General features: G+C 46.9%; 2 protein-coding genes across 3 annotated transcripts; one reads left to right on the top strand and one right to left on the bottom strand.

Moving 5' to 3' along the window:
- Positions 1-3,495: 3,495 nt before the first annotated feature.
- SYNGR2 (synaptogyrin 2) lies at positions 3,496-10,826 on the top strand. 2 transcript variants are annotated; one of them, XM_066617036.1, is made up of 4 exons: positions 3,496-3,613; positions 7,865-8,102; positions 8,864-9,003; positions 9,539-10,826. In XM_066617036.1, the coding sequence occupies exons 1-4, from the start codon at positions 3,602-3,604 to the stop codon at positions 9,734-9,736; spliced, it is 588 nt and encodes a 195-aa protein (XP_066473133.1). In that variant the 5' UTR covers positions 3,496-3,601; the 3' UTR covers positions 9,737-10,826. The 2 variants fall into 2 exon arrangements, with proteins under 2 accessions (XP_066473133.1, XP_066473132.1); XM_066617035.1 differs by lacking the exon at positions 3,496-3,613 and adding an exon at positions 5,592-5,761.
- Positions 10,827-11,866: 1,040 nt separating this feature from the next.
- On the bottom strand, positions 11,867-19,515 carry TK1 (thymidine kinase 1). The gene is made up of 7 exons (XM_066616951.1): positions 19,408-19,515; positions 18,788-18,819; positions 17,919-18,032; positions 15,194-15,287; positions 13,669-13,758; positions 13,467-13,586; positions 11,867-13,018 (listed from the first exon to the last, which is right to left on the bottom strand). The coding sequence occupies exons 1-7, from the start codon at positions 19,471-19,473 to the stop codon at positions 12,830-12,832; spliced, it is 705 nt and encodes a 234-aa protein (XP_066473048.1). The 5' UTR covers positions 19,474-19,515; the 3' UTR covers positions 11,867-12,829.

Below are 19,515 nucleotides of genomic sequence, written 5' to 3'. Positions count from 1 at the left end.
TAGCCTTAAGATACAGTGAGGACTGCCTGTGGGATATAATAAAAATCTGGTCCTCATCTCAGAAGTTTTTCCATCCATGTTTTATCCATGTTATCCTCTGAATGTATTCACTTACATTGATAACACATTTTGAAAAAAGCCATTACCTAAATCGGACTAAAAATAACTGTTTAAACAAAAAAATGAAGGCATAATCTGTGCATAAAATTCTGTCCCCTCATTAACTCAAGTGGCTAGACCTCTTATCTGTTGTTCGAAACTATTCCTTACCCTTGGCCTCCTTTTGATTTAATCCTTAGAGATGGGTATCAAATGTTTCTGAGTAAATCAAACAGTTGTTTGAAGTAGAGCTCTTAAACTCCCCTTGCTGCTGGCCAGAGTTCTGATCGTCATGCAGGTCTTGCATCATCTCCTTGCTCCTTTATTTGTAAAACCAGGAAGTAGTGATGAATAGTTCCTGGCTTGGATTAAAGAAAAGAGAATGAGATTTCTAGGAACAGTCATGGGAACTGGTAGGTGAACCCTCAGATTCCCTGTTCCCACTTTAAAGGACATTGCCCAAGATAACAAGACATAGTGTTGCTTGTTGTTTCAGTTGTTGTTTCCAGCCTCAGGTTATTGTGCACTTTGGGCTATCGAAATGTGGTGACTTTGCTGGGCCATGTGTGTGTCCAGTGAAATGGATGGCAGAAACAGCAGGTTCTTATGGTGTTAGATTCACACATTCTTTCTGTATGGTGGCCATGAAAGCTTAAGTTGAAGTACATTTGTTAGTCTTTGGGATGCCGCAAGGCTCTTTGTGGATTTTGCTGCTACAGACGAGCACAACCGCTTTTTGGAGTGAACCTTTTGTGTCCTTAAACCAGTGGTTCTCAAACTCTCTGGGAGAGTTTGAGAGCCACTAAGTTCTTGCGTGGGCGGGAGGGGGGAGGCAACAGAGGTGGGAGAAGCCAGCAGCGCAATCCCTAGGATCACACTGCTCAGGGGGGCTGCAGGGGCTTGGGTACACATACCCAAGCCCCTGCAGCCTCCCAGGGGTGCAGAGAGCCCGGTGTGACCTGCAGCAGAGCTCCCTGCAGCAGGTGAAAGCGGATGTGGAGCGATCACGCCCCGCCTCTGCTAAAGTGGAGGATCCTGGGGATCGCGCCGCTGCCTCCTCCCTGCCTCCAGGTTGCCCCCGCCCCTTAAGGGGGCAGAGGCCAGGGCCCGCAGGGTGGGGCATCGTGACGCCCCAGTTTGAAAAGCCCTGCCTTAAACTCTGAAAACAAACTACTCCTCTGCATGCTCTGTTGCACAGTCAGAACTGATTGGTGCTGGCTTGCTAGTGAGGGTAGGGTAAGGCAGCTACCTCAGGGGACAGATGAACACAGGGCACACAGGACACACAGCTGCCTTTACTGGCCATCTTACCCCACCTCTGCCAGTACCCCTCTACATTTACTGTTCCTTCCTGCTGCTACTACTCTACTCATTTCCCCTCCTGTCCCACTTTTTCCTCCCTGTCTCTTGAAAAGGCATAGGGTGAGAACAGAAAGACAGAAGTGTGGAGGAAAAGGAGAAGAGTGGCACTGATGAGCTAGAGTGGATGCTTTAGCCCACCAGCTTAGCTCTGTTTCTCCCCCCACACTTCCTAATCTTGTCCTCTCTCTTTTTAAATGGCAAAGCAGGAATGCAGAGAAGCAGCAACTGTGGCTAGAAGAGGGAAAAGAAAGGAATAGAAGTGAAATGAAGAATCTTCGGGGGGGGGGTCTAGTTTCCATTAGGGGGGATAAGACTGTGGGAGGCTCAGATTGGGTACATGCTTGTCGTGAATATGTACATGTTAGGCCTTGGTTAGCATGTGAAGCCTGAACCAAACTAAGTCAGTAACGGAGAAGTTGCTAGCAGTTCCTAGCTGCAAGAATGTGAGTAAACAAACACAAAGATTGTTGTCTCTCTTCTGCCGGCCAGACAGACAACAAGAATTACAACCCAATGGAATGTAGCACCTTTGCAGACAGAATGGTGCCTTATCAAGCTGATGAAATGCAGCTGTAGATCTCCAGTTGGGAGGGGTAAGAACTAAGAGGGCTAGGAACCAGGCCCACTTCGATAAGGTTCTGTCCTCAAAAGTTCCTGATTGGACAGTCTAAATAAGTATGAAGCCACCTCAGTACTATTAGCATAAGAAGTATAATAATGAGGCCCAAAGGGTGGGTCTGGTCCCTTCTTGGACAAAGGTTTTGGGTGCAACATCCTGCACGCTGTGAGCTCCATTGTCCAACATGGGCATCTGGCCTCACAGGTAGCCTGGAGCTAAAAGATCTACAAGAGTAACTGACCCAGGTGAGAGATAGGGATAATAGAGATAGCCAACTAGCTTTATTATTTTATTTTATTGCTGATATGTTTCCTAGATGTTTATGCCTCTAGCATTTGCTACCTTATATAACCTCATGTAACCTTATGTATTTAATAAACTAAAATCTCTTTTACTAAATTGTTTCATTGCCTGTTGGGGACAAAGGTTCAGAATCCTGCCTAGCTGTTCAGCAAGCTTCCAAGTGCTCATTGAGGTCTAGTAACTTGAGGACTGAAGCTTTAATTGGAGAAAGCACTCAGTGCCTGCAAGGGATAGAATTAAGCCTAGAGGGTCTCAGTGTCCCTGGACTGAGGCACTGGCACATACAGGGTGGTGACAGTACTACTGAACAGGGGGCCTTGAGGGCTTTATTGCTCGAGAACCAAGAAGTCTGAGCACCCCAAACCCCCCTAAGTTTGCGACATGGTGGCAGTGGTGGGATTTTGACTGAACTTTGTTCCCAAAAGTGGTTACACTTAAGGCAGAGGCAAACCTCTACAAAGATTTCAGTGGTTTGTTATTTTGGCAGTAAGGGCTGTTCTGCCTCAGCAACGTTAAGAAGAACTAGCATAGGGTAGAAGACAGCAACATGATGTTCAGAGATCAGTTGCTTAATTTTGAAGAGGTGGAGGGGGCTGTGGGACCAATGCCAGTCAACATACTGGATTCCCAAACCCCAAGCCTAGTGGAAGAGGCTTACAGATCTGAGTCTGTACCACCTATGACCATGGAGGATGAGAGGCCCCTGAGAGGACACTCAGGGGTGCGCCGAACTCAACTCATGGAGGAAGAGAGACAGAGGTTCAAAGCACGTGCGTCATGGAGTGCAGAGAACCAGAGCAATCCACAGAGGCACAACATGCCAAGTACGGCTGCCAGCAGGTCCGCTCTCAAATTTCAACAAGAGTTGGAGTGGACGGATGAAAGTGATGCAGAAAGTGATTAGGACCCTTGGATGTTGCCTGCCGTGCAAAAACCAGTATCGCGTTCCACGGTAAGAGCACAGCCTCCTTTACAACTGTCATCAGAGCCTGCTGTTGTGAACCCTGTGTTGCCAGTTTCCACACCTCCTCCACCCACTCCTGCACCAACAGCCCCACTGCCAACACAAGTAGCGGGGGATGGGAATGCTGCTGGAGCTTCCCCAGGAGCTGCAATGCCCTCAGCAAGAGACTGGGCTAAATTTTTTGCCATGCAACAGTGCCTCTTAGAAATGCAGATCAAGGATCGGAGAGGACAAAGGAAGCATCTCACAGAACAATGGGACCCAAGGTATGTCCATGATGGGGATGTGATGTCCTATCTTGCTATGTTTGAACAAGCATGTGAGGATGAGCAAGTCCCTAAAAGGTTATGGTTGCTTGTACTCTGTTCACAATGTGTGGGTACAGAGCTAGCGCACATACTTGCAGGACTACCTAAAGAACAAAGGCACAATTACAAACTGTTTAAGTCCTTAGTCAAAGAGAATCTGGCCATAAATGAGCAAATGGCAAGGCAATGCTTTAAGTACCTGGAGGGTAGCACCTGACAGTAACACCTCAGGAACACCTGGGGTTTAGCTTGGGTTTCAAACTGACTCTATTTTCTTTGTACATGATGGCAGATTAACCTAGAAGAGCAAGCCCAGCAGCTACAGAACCAACCATGGACATGGAAATAACAAACTACTTGCTTCATCTGCTGCATTTTTTTTCTGTTTATCAACACCTTGCCCAGAAGTGCTCATAACTGCAAGTGCTACATATCTGGAGTCATGTGTTTTTCCATACACTTGCCATTGTGATCAAAGTGAGCGAATCTGTTTAGGCTGTTAGCACCTCAGATTTCAAAAGAGGCCCAGAAATTTCCTGGGATCTTATATTTTCCAATCTCACCCAGACTCGTTGCCCATGTGGGATGCTGGGGGCACTACTGTGGGTTTGGTAGTGGATTTTCTGATCTCACCCAGACTTACTGCCCATGTGGGATGCTGAGGGCATTACTGTGGGCATGGCAGTGGCTGCTGCAGCCAGCCATACGCATTGGGCTAACTCCTTAACTCAGGGTCAAATCTGGGAGGAAACCGGCCTGCTACAGTAGCTCTTTGCTTGTGCTCTTTGCAACATAGCTGAAGAAGTAAGTTTTGATATGCAAAGGACACTTTCCATTCTAGTGTGAGCCTAAATACGATGCTAATTTTTTGCAATGATTTTCTATATTTAAATTTTTTTTTGAGAGACAGGTTTTCTGGTATTAGTTTTCTGTATTACTGTATGCCATATGGGCAGGTAGATCTGGGCTCTGCATCGGGAAGTCCAGGAGATCTGAACTCCAAAGACTATTCTAGCTGTTGCCCCCCTGTGGGAAGGGGCCCAAAAGAAACTTGTGCCCCCTGATAAAATGCCTCTCAGAGGCCCTGAACTGAGCTAGGCAGAATGTTGGATGGAATCTTGACCTGAAATCAAGAGACTTCGGGGTCCAAACCTATCCAATTTTCCAGTGTCTGTGCAGCTGTGCCAATGGGATGTGTGCTCCATCTTGTGGTGGGGAAGCAGCCACAGAGGCCTCCTCAAGATAGGGGAATATTTGTTCCGTTACTTGGGGGGGGGGCTGCATTGCTACTGCACCGGTGCTGGAAAGTTGGATAGGACTGGACCCTCAGCACGAAGCTGCGCTCCTCATCAGGGACTGCCCTTCCACAGGACTGGGAGCTGCATCTTCATTTCAACTTGTCTGCAGATCTCAAACTCAGCCTGGGGCAGAAGGGCACACTCTGTTCTTAGAGTTCAACCCTATGCAGGTCTCCTCAGAAGTAAGTCCCATTATAGTCAATGAGGCTTCCTCCCAGGAAAGTGTCTCAAACTCAGCCTGGGGCAGAAGGACACACTCTGTTCTTAGAGTTCAACTCTATGCAGGTCTCCTCAGAAGTAAGTCCCATTATAGTCAATGAGGCTTCCTCCCAGGAAAGTGTGGCTGGGACTGCAGCCCCAGAGCCCCATCCTAGGCAGGTCTCCTCAGAAGTCAGTCCCAGTATAGTGAATGGGGCTTCCTCCCAGGAAAGTGTAGATAGGATTGCAGCCCCAGAGCCCCATCCTAAGCAGGTCTCCTCAGAAGTCAGTCCCATTCTAGCCAGCGGGGCTTCCTCCCAGGAAAGTGTGGCTAGGACTGCAGCGCGCACGCGAGTCGCGGCCTCCCCTCCGCTGCCCCGGTCGGGCCCGCTCTCCTCCCCGGGGTGGAGTGAAGGGCGGGGCCTGAGGACGGGCAGGCACAAGCTGCGGCGAGGCGGAGGCGACGGCGGCCAGTTCCGGGCCTGGCGAGCGCAGCGTCAGAGTCATGGAGAGCGGCGGAGGCGCGTACGGAGCTGCCAAGGCGGGGGGCGCCTTCGAGCCCTGGCGCTTCTTGCAGCAGCCTCAGGTCATCTCGCGCCTTCTGAGCGCGGTGAGTGAGCCTGCCGGGCTGGGGGCGGGTGGGGAGCAGAGGCTGCCCTCTTTCCACTCCCCCACCCCGTGAAGTGGGTGCGGCCACCCTCGTGCCCCGCCTGGAAGGCAGCGGCGCGTGAACGGGCTGGGGGTGCAGGTGGTCCAGGCGCTCTGGGAGCAGCGGAGGTCCCTGGGCCGGTGTGGGCGCCGGGCCGGCACTGCCCCGCGGGAGGGGGGAGTCGCTGGAGCGGAACAGCAGCGCGGCGTGGCGCGCCACCCAACCCGACGCCGCTGCAGAAGGAGGCACCTGCAGCAGGGGCGGAAGCGAGGCCGGGGAGGGCGCGGCTCAGGTGTGCGGGGCTCATCCCGGGCGGGCGCCTGCGAGGAGGAGGAGGCGGCTGTGCTGGGGATGCCCCGCCCTGCTAACCATCCGTGGCTGCCGGCTGGGGAAAGTACCCTGCCGGGAGCCCACTCCCTCTCCGTCGCCCAAGCCCAGGTGCCCCGCTCCGGTGGGTTGTTTGGCCAGCCTTCGCGTTCCCGGTTGCGTTTCTCTCTGGCCCGTTCGCCTCCCTGCACGCGCTGGAGATTGGGCAACGTGGGCTTAATAAAACCCTCCGCTTGGGACACCGCCGGTCATGTGGCTGTCAGCTGCCAGGTTGTGGGTGGGCCGCTGGACTCCGATGAGATCGTGCTCCGAGCTTGCTTCTGTGGCATGACTTTCGAGTGTGGTTCGTCTGTGGAACTCCTTGCCACAGGATGTGGTGATGGCATCTTGCCTGGATGTCTTTCAAAGGGGGTTGGACAAATTTCTGGAGGACAAGTCCACCATGGGCTCCAAGCCGTGATGTGTATGTGCAGCCTCCTGTTTTTAGAAGTGGGCTACTAATACCAGGATGCAGATCACCTGTTGTCTTGTGTGCTCCCTCAGGCATCTAGTGGGCCACTGTGTGATACAGGAGGCTGGACTAGCTGTGCCTATGGCCTGATCCAGCGGGGTTGTTCTTATCTTTTTATGTGGCAGCCTTGCCCATAGGGGCTCCCCTCAAGTAAAGAGAGAGAAGCAAATGGGCAATGTTTGTAGATCTTCTAGGGCCAAAGTTAACATTCATGCTACCTGTTGAGGGACAGAAGTGATGTCATTAAGCAGAAAGTGATGTCATTAAGCACATGATGGCCAGAAATAAGCACTTTGTTCTCACATAGAAACACATTAGCTGCAAATAACAGAAGAAAAAATAAGTGCAAATCTTGTTCATATTTTCAAGATATGAGAGAGCCCAATTATAATGAGAGCTGGATAAATTGCTTCCAGGAGCCACATTTGGCTCGCAGGTCTTATGTTTGACACCTCTGTTCTAGGGAAACCTCTGATATGAAAATGAGGAGGCAGCTCTCCCAGGAAGCAGACAGCAGCTTGGCTTTGCCACAGAATAGCAGAACTTTGGGCCCTCCCTTCAGAGGCAAGGCTACTTCGTTGTAGTACAGCATGTTTCCCTGCTCTAGCAGATGCTTAGAAAGGCTGTGCCTGCTTACTCAGAATGGAGAGCTGCAAGTCTGCTTGGTTGTTGACCTGTGATGAGGTCTGCAGTGGTCATTCTGGAGGGGACTATTTGGGTAATTCCACTCAACCCTGGAGAAAAGTTCCTGTTTCATCAAAGGGATGTTCCTTTGTATGTGGTGGGAACTTTGGTGGATTATCGCATCAATGCATTGTGTAATTTGCTTGATGGGGTAATTTTGCACTACTCTCTTGATAGAAATGTGGTGGTTTTACCCACAGTTAGAAATTCCAAATCCTAACAGAGCAGAACTCTGCATCTTCCTCTGGCAAAGTGCCTGGCACTGTATACAGTATTGTATTATGCTCTTCTCCTTGGTGTGAAGTCCCTCTTGCACAACTGTTGAGTTCTCTCTTCAAACTCTTCTCTCTGTTGAGTTTGGGACAAACTCTAAAGCACAGAAGTACTGGGTAACTTTCAGCTGTGGGTGAGGGCAGCTGTAAGCTGTGGCCTGCACTGGGGCTTGATGTTGTAACCCTGATGGGACATCTGTCCTGGCTTGTGCTTTCCCAAATCCCTGTATCATTCTGGAAAGTTGCTATCATTGTGCTCCTTGTTTGCAGGTGTTTGCACTCATCGTTTTCTCCTGTATCATTGGTGAAGGCTACAGTAACCGTCCCACCACTGACCAGCTCCACTGCATCTTTAACCACAGTGAGAATACCTGCCGTTATGGCATTGCCATTGGCGTGCTTGCCTTCATGGCCTGTGTGTTCTTCTTCATGGTTGATGTCTACTTCCCACGGATTAGCAATGCCACGGATCGCAAGTACCTTGTCATGGCTGACTTGGGCTTCTCAGGTATTTGTGGTGGGAGGGTTAGGCTTTATTCATGTCCTCCTCCCACTCTTCTCTTCCCCTTGCTCTGTTTCCTGAGTCTGACAATGGCTGCCCTTGTTTGTTCATTCTGTGTGTGTGTATCTCCTGGCATGGTGCCTATTAGGACCTCCTTTTATGTGAATTAGTGCCCTACAGGAAAAATGACCTCGGAGTTCCACAATACTGGACTATTGCAATTTCTTGGCATGGATATCACAGGACAAGGAGGGAAAGATCATGGAACTGGGGCCCTGTTGTTCCTGGCACCAACATGTATGCTTTGTTGAAAATGTCAGCAGGAGCATGAACAGGGCTGCTAAGTAGTGGTTAGTTGTTTCCTGGTCTTCGGGATTAATGGACTCCCATTGCAAGCCTGGGGCCAGATTACTACTAAACCCACACACTTGAATCATGTACAGTACTATTCATACTGTTCATCTGTCTTGAGAGTACAACTGTCCTGCCCAGTGGGAAGATTCCTTTAATGTCTTCTAAAGGAGCATAGTGGCAGTTGCTTTATTAGCGGGTGAAGGAAATGGACTGCCATAGTCCCAGCTGGAGGAAAATGTGGAAGATACAGAATGGTATTCTCTGTGTTGACATTTGAAATCTAGAGTGAAGGGTTCCTGCTGAGGAAGATTGATGTGGTGCCCCACGATAGGGCTTTAACATGGGCCTTTCTATTAAGTTGCACAGTCTTCTCATTGCTTCTGATGATAAATATCCCTTTATTCTTTAACTAGCTCTTTGGACCTTTCTGTGGTTTATTGGATTCTGCGTGCTGACAAACCAGTGGGCATCAACATTGGCTGGAGATGTAACAATAGGGGCTGATTCTGCCCGTGCTTCAATTGTCTTCAGCTTTTTCTCCATTTTCTCATGGGTGAGTGAGGTGCCAGAAAGCCAAGATTAAACCCAGTCATTCTTTTGACTTCAGCTCATGAGGTGGAAGCAGAGGCCAAATCTCCTGGCTGCTATGATGGCTTGCTGAGAGTTGTGAACCAGGTTAAAACCTTGCCTTGGTTTCCTCACAAGGTAGCCATTGACATGTCTCTGTAACCTCCATCTCCAATATGGGAATACCAACTACTCTCAGAGTGCTTGTAAGACTTGGATATGTATGGAGCACACCAAGGCCCTGTAGAGCTTTATAGATGCTAACTAGTAATACTGTGCCTGACTCAGGGAAATCTACTCCAGTGCATTCTGGGTAAAGTAGGATAGCTTGGGGAGGGACAATAACTTGGCATGTTCACTCCAAGATCTTTACTGTGTATCTGTTCAGTCATCAGTATATTTGATGGTGTGGTCTACTTGGTACTGCATGAAAATGGCAATTCTGTAGCAGCTACTTGCTGCCAAGCAACTCTGAATTGAGCCTCCTAGCTGGCTCAAGCTAACAACTGTTCTCTCCACAGGGACTCCTGATTGTCTTTGCTCTTCAGCGCTACCGCATGGGTGTGCAAGATTTTGCCAACAGTTACACTGATCCAGCTCCAAATCCTGGAACTCCATATTCCAGCTACCCGAATGTCAGCCATGAGAGCTACCAGCAGCCACCTTTCACTCACTCCGGAGAGGACTTGGGGGGCTACCAGCCCCCACCTGTGTACTGATTTGCTACTATCACTGTAACAATAGCTGGCAGAGAGCCACACAAGTGCAATTGATTCACTGCTTAGGGAGGCCTCTACTGTGAAGAGTGAGGTTGCCACAGCTTGGTGTGTGTGGTGGGTTTGGGGATATTCCTGCTGTCTCTGCTCTTTCTGAAAGCTGCTTTTCACAGACAGTGCTTTGTTCTCTCAGGGGTGTGGGAGGCTTTCCTGGTGGCCTGTGGCTGACAAGGCATTGCAGTTGCTGAATCCCCACAGAGGGTCACTTTCTATTAAGAACTGTTGGCCTCTGCTGTGGCAGGAGCTAGTCTTCATCCAGCAGTAAGGGAACTATGCTATTCCTTATTTGCTTCCTGCTGTGCCTGTGCTAGTGGGACCTTTGCTATTGACAGACAAGTCAAATTACCTTTCTTCCAGGTGCCATTACCCCAGTGCCTTGGTATACTTTCATTCATTGTTACTGTATTTCAGCCCCTGGGTGGGTTTAATTCCCATGGCTCCTGTGGTGCTGCCTTTCTAGATTTGGGTAATGCAGGGGCCTTCCCCATTCTTTTCAGCTGCTGCTGGATGGCCTTAATGCCAAAGCCTAGGCCTGAAGGCCCTCTCATTTCTGTGGAAGGATATGTATATAAAGCTTTGAACTTACCTACTGTATTAGAGTGAAAATGGTCTCCTGTGTGCCTTGCCTATTCCCCTGCACCCACATCTTCCCCCCCCCCTCATTTTCAGTCTTAGTTAGAAGTGGGAGACACCAGCCTTTCTACCATAATATTTCCACCAGAAATATAATAATGGGCTGCAGCTACTCAGGCTGCAAGTAGAAACACTTCCAAGGGAGGTTAACTCTTGTGGTCAGGCTAAAAAAGCAACTTGCACAAACTTACAGTGCCAACCTTTGCTGGATGGCTTCAACAAGGCTTTCAGGGAAAGGTGTATGCTCTGGTGTATATATTCCCTGCCCAAGCTCTTCAGAGGAGAGTGCTATTTCAGAATTGCACAGTCTGTATGGTGGGAAAACTGGGAAGATGATTGCTAAAGGTTCAAAAGTGTTTGAAATGTCTGCATCATAGTGGAAATAAACTTGTCACTTGGCTTCTGTGGTATTGTTATGACTTGTCCCCTTGCATGACATAGGTGAAAATGTCCTTATGTGAACCAGACTGTTTATATGAGGTAGCCTAAGCTCTTGGCTGCTATAGGAACAAGCAATATAATCTTATCTCAGCTTCTTTTTCAGGGTAGAGTTATTATCCAGCTGCTGCTCTGGCTTTTGCCCAAATGAATGCACCAGCCAAGTCTTTTGACTGCTGCTCTTTGATTCCAAATAGAAGAGCCATGGATATTTGCAGTAGCTCTCAAGATTTTTTTTCCAGGAAAGTAGCTGTAGTGCATTCTCAAGATGGAGTCTCATCTCAAAGTAAACCTGATCTTGACCCCTAAAAGGCTAGAAATTGAAAGTAGATCCAGTAATCTAAGAACAGCCCCACTGGATCAGGCCATAGGCCCATCTAGTCCAGCTTCCTGTATCTCACAGCGGCCCACCAAATGCCCCAGGGAGCACACCCGATAACAAGAGACCTGCATCCTGGTGCCCTCCCTTACATCTGACATAGCCCATTTCTAAAATCAGAAGGTTGCACATACACATCATGGCTTGTAACCTGTAATGGATTTTTCCTCCAGAAACTTGTCCAATCCCCTTTTAAAGGCATCCAGGCCAGATGCCATCACCACATCCTGTGGCAAGGAGCTCCACAGACCGATCACATGCTGAGTAAAATATTTTTTTTTGTCTCTCCTAACTCTCCCAACACTCAATTCTAGTGGATGTCCCCTGGTTCTGGTGTTATGTGAGAGTGTAAAGAGCATCACTCTATCCTTCGCATGCATAATTTTGTATGTCTCAATCATGTCCTCCCCTCAGGCGCCTCTTTTCTAGGGTGAAGAGGCCCAACTGCCATAGCCTTTCCTCATAAGGAAGGTGCCCCAGCCCAGTAATCATTTTAGTCGCTCTTTTGCACCTTTTCCATTTCCACTATGGCTTTTTTGAGATGCGGCAACCAGAACTGGACACAATACTCCAGTCTAATCTAATACTTAGTCTAATCATTTTCATTAGCAGTAAAAGCAACCCTTTATAATTACAACAGTACATTTTCATGTTACAAGCTCAGTGGAGGGTGAGACAGCTCAGTGGCTACAGGGTATTGTAATCAGCATTTGTTAGAACAGATGCAGCAATTGGTATTGCTGTTCTTACACTGGGCATCTAGCACCAATATCAGGTTGTACATGGCTGGAGTACCATAACTGATAATGTCAGTCACCCTGTATAATTTAGGAAAGTAAAGGTCTGCTTCACCCTACAAAATTAACAAACCAGCATGAGAAATTACTAATTTCTAGCTATATACATTAAGGCTTCTTCAACAAGGCAAGCTTAGAGGTTGCAGGTACAGGAAGGTCTTAACTTCTCTAGCTTCACTGGTCACTGCAGAACAGGAAAAGCACCCTTCTATATCCACTACCCCTAGATGTTGACTCAGTGAGATTTGCATACAATTGAGTAAAACACTTCTCAGTTTAATTATATGAGCATCAAGCTCTGTTGTAGAGTAATAAAACTTAAAGGGCCAAGGGGGAGAAGGTGCCTTTCTAGAGAAAGTCTAGAACACCACCAGTGCTTGGCTAGAAGATAATGGTGTTAGAATGTAATTTATACTGGTTTCACTATTATAACTTCTGCTCAATCCTGATTTGTCCCCCTAAACAAGTATACCAAGTATACCCTGAAGCCAAGTAAGTGCAGCAGGCAAATATTGGTAAGAAGGGAATTAAAATGCTTGACAATAGGAAATCTTCCCTAAAAAGAGAGACGGATTAGTTTCCAACTTCTAAGCATGGAATACTTAAGTCTGTAGCCTGTTGCAGCATAGTCTTGCCACTGTTTACCTAGTAAGAACAGCTCTCTTCCTTCTGGTGCTTTCATTAGTATCTTTGCATCAATATAGTATAGGATTTCCAGGCAAGAGTTGAACGAACAACAGGACAACAGTTCCTTAGTCTACCCAGCAACTAGTCTCTTGTTCCCTTTGTTCATTTTGATGGGCTCCACTGCATGACCTGACGGACAGCCAAGGCCTTCCGGGAAGCAAGAGCATCTGAGTGCTTGTTTCCTCCAGGTAGGTTTTCTTTGTTCTCAATCACCGACTGCTGTGGTCTTTTCTTGAAGTAGCAGACACGGCAGACTGCATGATATTTGTCTGCCCCTCCAATCACTTCCACCTGGTTAGACAAGAGAGGTTCACATTCTTTCCCAGTTAGAGCAGTATTCCTTTCCTGCTAGTATCTAGCAGAATTACCTTGGGAACTGCTGTAGCAGAATCTTATGTATGTTTACTCAAGTGAGTCAAGGGGCCTCATTTCTCCATAAGTATGTTAAGGATTGCAGCGGTGGACCTCCCCAGGGCAAAGGTCTGCAATGACACCCTCAAGTGCTGTTGCCCCCCCCCCTCACCTGAGGCTCACGTGATCTGAACCTGCATTAGGAAAGCCTCTCTGAGGTTCCCTGATACTATAAACTCTGCTTCTGGGAAATTGGAAGCACAGTTCTCAGAGAGGTGGGGGGGGGGAGTCCTAGAGGCTCATGCCTGGGGCATTTGCCCCATAGATGTCAATGGTATGTTCACAACTGAAGAATTGGAGGCTTAAGGATACACACTTTTATCCTTACCTCCTTCTCTGCTCCCAGCCTCTTTGTATATGAAGCCTCCCGATAACATTCCATACAGACAGCATTTAGTTTCACCACACTCTCTGCCAAGGGGACCAGCTGCAAGATATTCCCAAAGGCCTACAATGAGAAAGCCAGGTGCATCATATAGGAGCAGGACAAACCAGCCAGGAGACAGAACTGTTGTGACTGATCTACTTACCTTCCTCTGAAAAGTCCCATCAAGGGCTGCCACAATGACAGTTTTCCCTGCGTTGGCCATTGCCTCACAGAACTCTACAACATCAGGGAACTAGATAAGGGGAGAGAAAAGCTGCTGTTTCTTTGCAGTAGACAAATTGGGTAGCTTATGAACTAGTCTAGTATCAGTACAATGTAGTCCCACATTCTCTTCCTGAAGAATCTAGTGCCTTCCCTGCTAGCTGTAACAGATGGGGAGCAGCCTAGAAAGAAGGACTCAACCAAGCTCAGTTATTGCATAATGGATCCACTACTACCCTCAAGCTATAGACAGCCTTCTATTCTGTTCATCAGTGGGGTTTCTCCCAGAAAGGACAGGATGAGAAAAAGCACTCTCCAGGTAGAAGACTCAAAGGGTATCTGATCTTACATTACTTTATTTATAGACAGAAATGCTCTATGTGTTGAAATAACCAGTTGGGGGTGATTTGACAAATTAGGTGCAGCCCTGTCGCTTTGAACATGTATCCTGGCAGATTCAAGCACTACTCGGTTTGACCAGGAAGGCTTGTATTCTTAGGTTATGCATTATGAACACTGTTCCTTTAACTCCACTGCATTATCAGCCTAGAAGTACCAAGGACATGGAGTAGTAGCTCAGTCTTCATAGAACATATGCTGTACATGCAGAGAGTTTCAGGGTTTGTCTCTGGCATCTCCAGGTAGGTCTGACATCCTGAAGAACCACTGTCAGTCAGCATCAATATTGAGCTAAATGGGCCAAGAATTAGTTTCAATAGAAGACATATACCAAAGCAATACAGCATAATAGATGAGGTGATGGTAATGCTAGGCTTATTTTACAGCCAGAAGCCACAGAGCTGCTATCAGTAAACACAGCGGAAATGTTTCTTCCTCATCTATTTCCTATCAAGTTCAGATCTGAAGAATGTAGACACTTCTGTATCAGGGGTGGCTTGCTTCCCAGAATCCCCACCAGTGTGTTTTATACTTACAAGAATAAACCTCAGATTTTTTGAACAGAAATGACTGGTCTATGTTACACAATTCAGAGTTTGCTCCACAGAACAAATATCTTTCTGCATCAGGTCATGTTCCACATAGTCCACCATTCCTTCCAATACCAGCAAACTCAAAACAGTCCACCAGAAATTGGGCAGGGGCTACTGTAGCCAACTTCTGGCCAGCCCTGCTTAACATCTCATTAATGCCTATTTTAACTTTACATCACTACCCAATTAGATGCTTCAGTTGTGTCTGAACACCCCATTCTGCCAAATAAATCTGCCAGGAATCTCTTTGCAGGAACCTATATGGTACAGATACACACATTAAAGACTTTACAATGGGAGAGTCTTTAGAAAGAAGATAACACAGATGTGCCCAGACCAAGGACACAGATCCTTCCATGTTCCTGTATTTAGCTCAGTGTAAAAAAGAAATAAGCTCTTACATTTCCTTGAAACCAAATTAGGAACATTTGTCTTATCACATAAAACAGATTAGAAAAGGTACAAAGAACTTACAAATTGGCCTTCATCAATGCCAATCACAGCAGAGCTGAGAGCTTCTTGATGCACATCTTTGAGGCAACAAGCTGACAGGGCCTCCATGGTGTTCCTATGTAGAAAAAAATATTTGCAGTAAGGTGATGCCTGGAGATTATGAAGAACCTTCAGGGCAAGTTCTATTTTCATTTTCAACACCTGGTGAATTTCCTCTCACAGTTGCCATCAAGATTTGAGAAACCATTAAGATGGGGTAGGTAGGCACAGTTCACAAGATCATGTATTAGAAAACCATTACAATGTTGACAATTTCAAATACAAGTTGCAGGTAAATGGTTTGTTGCCATGTAACTTTCTGTGGACACATGTACACATGACAGCTAGGGAATAACACAAGCACATAAGAGCCTTGCTGGATTAGGCCAAGGGCCTATCTAGTCCAGTTTCCTGTATCTCATCATGGCCCATCAGATGCCTCTGGGAGCACTCAAGGCAACATGATACCTGTATCCTGTTGCCACTCCCTTGACATTTTGGGCAACAACACAGGCTATAAAGATTGAGCTTGCTGAGTGGCTACATGGCATCGTGTTCAAGAGAGCACACAGGCAAAAAGGAAGACTTGAGGGTAAAAATATTTTAGCCACCTTGCATGCAAAGGGGCATGAGCCAAATGGGGAGGGGAATTCTTGCTTCAGCAACCTGTATTACGCAATGTGCTACTGAGTGTCACATTAAAAATTTGACTTCATTGTGGAGGGATGATTGAAGATAGTTTGGCAGTATAGCATCACCTGGAATAGCAGTTTCCCAGAACACGTTACCCAACTACCCCTGAAGTCTCCCATACCCCAAAGTAGCAATACTTGCTACTTTCAATTTCTATGAGGTATTAATTGTATGTGCCTGTAGTCACATATCAAGCTTTTTGTAGAGCAGTCTAGACCAGTGGTTCCAAAACTGGGGGCCAAGACCCTCTGGTGGGTCACAACCTGATTTTTGGTGGGTCATCAAAGGGTGCCAGAAAGATCAGATAACTGCATCTAGCCCTGAAGCTATTCAAAAATAGATACTGCTGCTGCTAATTACCCTGCAAAGGGCTCCTCCTGCAGTTTGCAAGATAGTTGCTAATTGGCCTGCAGGGAGCTAAGCTCCAGAAGTTTGCAAGTGTGTGTAAAAATCGGGATATAAATGCTTGAGGATCTTTTTCTGATTATTATTACTTATAAATTATTAGATTTTTTTTTTCAGATCTGGTAAACCTAGGTGGGTTCCAATACTTAGAGGGTTGTTTTAAAAAGTTTGCTAAAATGGTACTAAAAAGTTTGGGAACCACTGGTCCAGACCTGCTGTTTTCAAACTCTCAGGGAGTTTGAAAACCACAGTAAGTCCTTGCAGGGGCGAAGGAAGGCAGCGACAGGATCCCCAGGATTGCTGCAGGGACTGGGATGCACTCACCAGTCCCTGCAGCAGCCTTCCTGGGGTGTGGGGAGCCCTGCAGGAGCATCTGCAGGGCTACCCAGCCTTCCAAAAGTGAAAGTGGAGCAAACTACTTTGATTTTCAGAAGGCTGGGGAGCCCTGCAAACACTCGCACAGTGCTCCCTGCAACCCCAGGATGCTGCTGCAGGGACTGGTGAGTACATCCCAGTCCCTGCAGCCCCCCTGAGCTATGCAATCCTGGGGATTGTGTTGCTGCCTCCTCCCTGCCCCTTAAGGGGACAAAGGCCAGGGCCTTCATGCTGGGGCATCACAACACCCCAGTTTGAAAACCACTGGTCTAGACTAAAAGTACTGTTCTCAGAAGAGCAGCTGGCAGCAAATCACAGTCACTGCTTCTACAAGGGAATTAGTATCATTATAGAAAATACATATAGATACATATTAACTTACTGAATCAGTCTTCAGGTCAACTCTTCTATAGAAAACAGAAGGACACCATGAACTTACAGTACAATTATATATGTCTACTCAGAAGAAAGTCCCATTTTGTTCATTGGGGCTTACTCTCAGGAAAGTGTATATAGGATTGCAGCCATAGGGTCCAATCCTATCCAACTTTCCAGCACCAGTGCAGCCACAATGTAGCCCCGAGGTGTGGAAACAAATGTTCCCATACCTTGAGGAGGCCTCTATGATTGCTTCTCCACCACAGGATATAATGCAGGCCCCATTGGCAAGGTTGCACTGGCCCTGGAAAATTGGATAGGATTGGGCCCTTAGTGGCCTTCTTTTATAGATGGAGATGGTTAAAGGATGAAAATGCCTTAGGCTGCAACCTTATGCACAACACATCTGAGTAGACATGTATAAAAATGTGCTTTTCATGTTTTCTAACCACAACAGTAAATGATAGTAAATTTATATAGGTTTGTATATTTTACCTATTTCATTCTGGCTTTTGCTAGCTATGAGAAAGATATGTAGTTATGTGTAAAGCACTGCAGCCTGGATCACTGAATCCCTGCTCAGCATCTTTTTTTTTGTATTGTACCAGTGACAGTGAATTTCCAAGCTTATTTCTGAGCCAGGAACTTAAAAAAAATTTAAAGTCTACAATCTCAAGAAGCTTAGTTGTTTATCAGATACTTTCCACAATTACATGATATAATCAAGATGACACAGAACACACACATAATGCCTTGATAATTTCTTGAGAAGTAAGAAATCACATCAGTATGTTGTGTGTGAACAACAAATTGCTTTTCTTTCCAACTACTTGCAGGGCACATTTTGGCAATTTACCTATCATGTGTAGAGACTCCATTGGTGCAGTAGCGTGTATCCTTGGCATACTTAATCACCAGGCACTTGTACTGTGCAATCTGGAATCGACGAACGCGACGCATGAGCTCAGTGCTACAAAATAAAAGTGGAGAACCAACAAGTAGTATCCAGAGAAGGTTAAAAGCCACTTGACTAGAAAGAAAGCCTATTTGTACTAATAGACAGGTATTAGACTCTGCTGCGTGCAGGAAACTGCACAAACTCCAGTCTAGTTCAGGCACACAGCAACAATGTAATCCTATGATTCGGCAGAACATCCCCAAAGGTACCCAGAGTTGCAGCAGAGTCTTAGATTTAAGACACTGGCTTTTGTCTGGCAGGCAGAAGGTAGCACATAGGCTTAGTGGAATTAAGCTTATGAAGACAAAAACGAAAGAAGCCTCAATCACTTCTAATCAGCCCACAGGATTCACTACCAGAAGGATGAATCATGAACAGAGCCTATTCTAACAAGAGCAGAAAAGCAATGGCGAACCTTTTAATAAGTGCCTCAGTCATATGTCAAATCCAGTGTATAATATAGTGCTATTCTAATACATTCTACAAAACATATATAGCACTTCCATGCCTTGGTAGCCTTTTGCCTCTGGGCAATTAAGACAGAGAACAGGCAGGCATTCAGGCGTGGCTGTATGTAATAGCCAGGTTGATGGATCTACCTTCAGTCCAGGCATGCCACAACTCTCCACCATTTTAAACACTCATGATACTGTAGTAGGAAGTACAGAAGTAGTAGTCCTGAACCTTGCAGGAAGTAGAGTCCCAATACAGCAGGTTCAACATTCACAAATCACACTTTTGTCCTTTTAAATCCCCAGTGTCAATACCTTTTGCCAGAGAACATGGGTCCAAAGATGACCTACAGCAAGGGAGGGAAATGAAACAAATTAGGTAGGGTCAGCGCTTAGACCCATCCCCACCAAACATGCAGGCTGATCACTGTTGGGCTCAAAATCTGCCTACTCTAACATCCTGTTTCCAATCCTATGCATGCCTACTCAGAAGTCCCAGCATAGTAAATGAGGCTTGCTCCCAGTCCCAGGTAAGTGTGGATATGATAGCAGCCTTTGCCTGGTTCAGAAGGACTCGTGTTTTTAAACTTTGTAAGTGTGTTAACAGAATCATTTCACCAAAGGGACTCTGATAACAACCAACATCACACACACAGAGCCCTCCCCAATCCAACTAGTCATTTCTAGCCACTTTCTTAGAGCCCACTCCTATGCATGTCTACTCAGAAGTAAGCCCCATTAAAGTCAATGGGGCTTACTCCCAGGAAACTTGGATAGGATCGTAGCCTTAGTCACCTCTCCTTTCCATACTTCTCCAGCCAAGGGCCCGAGAATCACCCCCAAAAGTCCAGCTAGAAAGCATCTATTCAGCTAAGCGCCTTCCTCCCAAACTCTTATAGTTCCTAGGCTACCACATAACATCTCGAAGTACGTGCCTGGATCTGGCCACGGGCTTTGCAGGACGACCCTGGTTGGACTCCGGGCATCATCAAGCTGTTCATAATTGCGATTCCAGCCACGGGCAGCGACTTCTCACAGTAGAA

Source organism: Tiliqua scincoides, chromosome 2, assembly GCF_035046505.1.
Source record: "Tiliqua scincoides isolate rTilSci1 chromosome 2, rTilSci1.hap2, whole genome shotgun sequence".
NCBI classification, from domain to species: Eukaryota; Metazoa; Chordata; class Lepidosauria; order Squamata; family Scincidae; genus Tiliqua; species Tiliqua scincoides.
This window is presented reverse-complemented; position numbering and strand designations above follow the sequence as displayed.

Coding starts and splice junctions, on each gene's coding strand:
- SYNGR2 (XM_066617035.1), top strand. CDS start 5,657: ATGGAGAGCGGCGGAGGCGCGTACGGAGCTGCCAAGGCGGGGGGCGCC. Junction 5,762..7,864: donor TCTCGCGCCTTCTGAGCGCG/GTGAGTGAGCCT, acceptor CCTTGTTTGCAG/GTGTTTGCACTCATCGTTTT. Junction 8,103..8,863: donor GGCTGACTTGGGCTTCTCAG/GTATTTGTGGTG, acceptor TTCTTTAACTAG/CTCTTTGGACCTTTCTGTGG.
- TK1 (XM_066616951.1), bottom strand. CDS start 19,473: ATGAACAGCTTGATGATGCCCGGAGTCCAACCAGGGTCGTCCTGCAAA. Junction 18,820..19,407: donor AAGCCCGTGGCCAGATCCAG/GCACGTACTTCG, acceptor CCCTTGCTGTAG/GTCATCTTTGGACCCATGTT. Junction 13,759..15,193: donor GCATTGATGAAGGCCAATTT/GTAAGTTCTTTG, acceptor CCCCTTATCTAG/TTCCCTGATGTTGTAGAGTT.